Here is a 5,205-nt window from a genome sequence, read left to right as displayed (position 1 = left end):
TCCTACAATACGTCTCTGCTTTGATTCTTACTCCTACCCACTCTACCTACATGACCGCCGTGTTCTCATCGCTCTAGTGTTTTGATACTTCGTCTAACTTCCACGATCACAGTCTAGAAACCAATATACATACAACCGATAGTGCTTACTAGTTTCGGCAGGCCATTGTGTCATCCGGGTCACTACATTAAACGTCTACCTCGATATCCCGGCGTATTAGCCACCCGTGAATCAAAATGTTTAATGCCCATCGTGGTCATGTACCGGGCGCGGCCCCGAATCGTTTCAACGAAATCATCGACCAACTGCGCGCCGAGTTTGATGCTCAGATCCAAAGAGGTGCTGAATCTGATCATAAGGGTAAGCTGTGATAGGATTTGTTACCAGAAAGATGACAACTTTAACAGTGTGGTTAATTTGACATATTGTAGTGAACAGCCAGATGCAAGAAATGGAGATGATTCAGAGAGCAGTTTTCAACCTAGAAAGTAACTACTCGCAAATGAAGAAACAGTAAGATCCCCATCTATTACTTTGTAGATATATGTAGGACCCAATGCTAACGCCAGATATCTTTTAGATATGAAGAGCAAATTGCCAATTTGACTCGTGAGCTTGAGAAATATACTGGCCAAGCTCCCCATCCTGGACAGGGTCAAAGCGCTGGCCCATCGACTGCGCAGCCAGTGCCACCTGTGCTGCATCAAGGACGAGGTGGTCTCTTCGGTGACATTATGTCTGGTACTACGCAAGTTGGTGGCCCTAACATGACGTTGGCAGATCCATCCGCCCATCAGCAGCCGTCGCAACAGCAGCCCGGCGGACCATCCCAGTCTGGGAGTCATCCGCCTCCCGGGCCACATAATCATCCCATTCATGCACCACAACCAATCTCAACTCCTCAAGTTGGACCACAACCGCCCGCACAACCACCCCAACAACCGCCGAGCAATTATCCTCCTGCTCAGCCATCGAGCTTTGGACAAAATGGTTAGCTTAACTTTGTTTCTCGAAACGTAAAATATAGCTAATTCAATCATGTATAAAGGGTTTTCCGGGCCTAGTACTCAGCCACAACCACAACCGCCTGCCCCTCCAGCACAGTCCCTCACTCCAAGACCTAATAAGGGTATTTACCATCTTTTCTTCCAACCAACCACAGGGAGGTTACCTGGTGGCCGTGGAGTGCTGACCTAAAGAAACAATAAAGACCTAGATATTTCCCGGATTCCACAGACACATAAGAAGGAAGGAGCGGATTGGTTTGCTTATTTTAACCCTCGTGTGCCTCGTGTGCTCGATGTCGACCTCGTCCACACCCTAGAACATAACAGCGTTGTCTGTTGTGTTAGGTTCAGCCACGACGGCAAATACCTCGCCACCGGTTGCAACAGAAGCGCCCAAATCTTTGATGTTCAGACTGGCCATAGGGTGACTCTACTCCAAGACGAAACTGTTGACCGGGGTGGTGATCTATACATCCGAAGCGTTTGTTTCAGTCCTGATGGATATTATCTCGCCACCGGAGCTGAAGACAGACAAATTAGAGTACGTCCATCCCCTAGCTGAAGCCAAAAGTTCGATTGCCCTTGTAACTCCGCACTAATCACAAACTCTCTCGTGTTAGGTCTGGGATATCAAAAATAAGAGAATCAAGCACAACTTCCGCGGCCACGAGCAAGATATCTACAGCTTGGATTTCTCCAAGAATGGCAGATATATTGCGTCCGGCAGTGGAGACAAGACAGTTAGGATTTGGGATATGGAAAACCCTGATCGGGCCCCTCTCGCTTTCACCATAGAAGACGGCGTCACTACCGTCGCCATATCACCGGATAGCAGATTTGTTGCTGCTGGTAGTCTTGATAAGTGCATTCGTATCTGGGAAATTGCCACCGGTAAATTTGTCGAGAGACTCGAGGGATCCGATAGACCCCCACAGCCCGAAGGACCAGATGTCGTTCCAGAACCTGAACCACCACATGATCATAACGAGGGTCATCGAGACAGTGTTTACAGCGTTGCTTTCACTGCAAACGGCACTGGTCTTATCTCCGGATCTCTGGATAAGACCGTCAAGATGTGGACACTTTCATCGGCGAGCTCTCAGGGCGTTGGTCAGAAATTGGAGCCCCGCGTTAAGACATTTGAGGGCCACGAGGTATGGTTTCTTCCCGGCCTTAAACCAAAATTACAAGGCCATTTCCCTTGGTTGTAGTATTCTAACGTTCGGCCTCATCACAGGATTTCGTTCTAAGTGTCGCTCAAACTCCAGATGCATATGGACCATGGGTCATGTCGGGTTCGAAGGACCGGAGAGTGCAATTCTGGGACCCTAGAACAAATCAAACTCAGCTTATGCTTCAAGGACATAAAAATTCAGGTCGGTGACATCCTTACCTATATGATCGTTTTGTATGCGGCTAACCTGGAAATTCGTTTTTATAGTTATCTCCGTTGCCCCCAGCCCTGCTGGAAAGTTGTTTGCGACCGGTAGCGGCGATTATAAAGCCAGAATCTGGAGGTATGTTATTTAATATCCTAGATGCGATTTTGGAGTGCTTTGTTCTAACTTTGTTTTCTTGTCGTAGCTACGATAGGGTATAAGTATACGATCGCATTTGTGCGAACGGCTACGTTATCTAGTGACCAACCTCGTAGGTGTTTCCTTCAACCTTCGGACCTTTTATTATTATTGTTGGACCAGGCGATCGTTTTTGTGTTTCGTAGGCAGAGATATCACTTTTCCCTGTTTTTAGAGCTGTCCCAATCCATTTTCATGCCGGTATTATTTTTATTTTCTTTCTTCACACATCGTATTATTATTATTATTATTATGATTATCCATATCTTTTTTATTTTATTTCATTTTCCTTGTTTGCTTCTGAAAAAAAGAAAAGCCTGTCGAGAGATATCAAAAGGGGGAAATGTTTTAAAAAAGGCCGCGGCGGAAAGAGGATTGATAGTTGTGGCGTCGAAGTGGAGGAGGAAAGAGATTCAACGATTACGAATTTGATCCAAGCAATATTATATTCTATTACTCAATTATCTTCCGAGAGCATTTTTGCCTTATATCGATACACCGTCCCGCACCGGCAGGTTTGATCGGTTCGGGCGGTGATGTGTATGTATACATGTATGTTCTTTTCTTTTGTTATGAATTTTCTTCTTCGATCCGTACTTTAGTATATACGTATACTTGTAGCATGAGCGCCTTCCCGCGTACCGCGCTTTCCCTACCTTTTATGCTCGTGGGGACCAATGCGAATCAGCACATTCCCACCACTTTCTTTTCCCCTTTGCTAACATATACGCGTAGAAATGTACACATGTAGTGGAGTCGCTTCGATTTTTGGCGGACATGTTAATATATGCATTGGAGGTGAATTGTAATGCATTTGCCTTGCTCAACTTTTATCTCGAGCCCCCTCACGAGGCCAAACTAGTTTAACTAGATTTATTACTAGTCTGGCCCCAGATTGCAGGATCCGGCGGCCACATGTATACTGACTATAATACCGACGCCGGTCTTTTCCGTTGAGATCTCTCCGTGATTCTTGGACCAGTACCATGTCAACCGTTTATGCCGGTACCCTGCATCATTCCTTCATCTGAACCACGAATTCTTCCCTTCCCCTTCCCCTTCCCTTCCTTCCGTCGATAAGCCTGTCGAAATTGGTGTCTGCCCTTGCATAAAATGGCAGATGTTATATTTCTTATCTCCGACAGTTTTCTAATTTTTTTTGGATTTTTTTAATAACACCGTATACATATATACCGTCACGATCGATAATATCCCAGCTATAGCTACTGCGTATTTAATGCTCCAGGTTTTCATGATGGTCCCCGGATCGGAAAGAAACAGTAGAATCGTGCTATGCGTGCCAATTTACCAGCCCTCTTTAGAACTTCGTCAATTGATCTAAAATACGATACCCCGTACTATACTATCGCATGTAATGGGTTGGTATCAAGCTTCGCGGGCTCAATTGGAACAAGCTTTTCGTTAACTGGTATGATAGATCGAGATATATCCCTGCGTAGCTAGCTGCGTCAATCATAGTACTATCTTATATACACCACTAGAACAATATTTGAAATGAATCTCGGGAAGATTCACATTATCACGATTGTAGAATAGATCCCTGAATACGATCCCATGGATTGTCTTGGTATTGATGTATTCGTCTTATCACGAAGGTGTCTTCCTTCACTTCCCATTATAGTGCCAGATCTTCACATCAACCCCTGCGCTAGGCCTACCAAACATTAACAACGTACCATGATATCTTAATCTTTGGCCCATATTATATATTGTGTATGCACGAGAGATCTTGTGGGAGGTTACCAACTACGAGGCGGTAGCTACTGCTTATCGAGCTGTGAGGGATCGGTAAATACCGCACTGGTGTCATTCATATGCATGCACACTAATCCTCAACAACCTAACATTCACCTTATACTTCATACTGTATACCAACCACAAAGTTACAAATATCGCACCACCATAACAAATCCTGAACGTCCACCTACATAGGTGGCTATTCCAGGCTCTGGAATGTAACTTACATTTCCGCCAAGCCGCAGTACCTAGGACATACCGGCTATGCGGAATATTATTACGAAAGACCAAAAAAAAAAAAAAAAAAAAATGCCCAATGGATTAATGATTAATATGTCAGCCGCATACGGGGTGGTAGTCGTGATGGCTACCATCATTTTGTACTAGTTCCCAAGTTCCGCGAGCCGACACAAATTCGAAGGCTATTTCCCATGCATAAGCTAAGGACAGGTTTGTCTAACCCTTGCGAGACCCAGAAACCGAAAAACAATGCCCATCATGATATCAGCTAACCCTTTTTCGAAATCATCCAGTGGTGCAGTACTAGTTGCACACTAGCAGTACTAGTCTGGGGGTGCAGTACATATGTACTTGCATACTATCTCGTGCAACATGACACGGGCAGTTTTTAGTGGGTTGCAGGCGAAATGATCATTTCCCACGAGATTATACGTTATTCTTTCGTACTTTCGTACCATTTTTTTTTTTTTTCGACTTCGGGATTAGCTTTGGCCGGGGGGTTTACGTAGTACCGTAGCTCAAAGAAGTGATATAGGTAAGGTCTTCTAATAATCTTCGGCTGATCCTAGGCCAAGCAAGTTATAGACTAAGCTAATTTGTATAGTATAACAGACGAGGGAAGT

The 5,205-nt window shown here is 44.8% G+C and overlaps 1 protein-coding gene across 1 annotated transcript; it reads left to right on the top strand.

The window, feature by feature from the left end:
* Nucleotides 1-236: 236 nt before the first annotated feature.
* Nucleotides 237-2,607, top strand: AOL_s00076g331 (uncharacterized protein; the record flags this gene model as incomplete). Its single annotated transcript, XM_011122884.1, has 9 exons — nt 237-360; nt 432-513; nt 581-990; nt 1,049-1,129; nt 1,211-1,548; nt 1,628-2,161; nt 2,245-2,383; nt 2,449-2,524; nt 2,592-2,607. 9 exons carry the CDS (start codon nt 237-239, stop codon nt 2,605-2,607), a joined length of 1,800 nt encoding a protein of 599 aa, XP_011121186.1.
* Between the last annotated feature and the right edge of the window lie 2,598 nt (nt 2,608-5,205).

Source organism: Orbilia oligospora (genome assembly GCF_000225545.1).
Source record: "Orbilia oligospora ATCC 24927 unplaced genomic scaffold scaffold00076, whole genome shotgun sequence".
NCBI classification, from domain to species: Eukaryota; Fungi; Ascomycota; class Orbiliomycetes; order Orbiliales; family Orbiliaceae; genus Orbilia; species Orbilia oligospora.
Note: the sequence above shows the minus strand (reverse complement) of the source record. Positions and strands in the feature narration are given on the sequence as shown.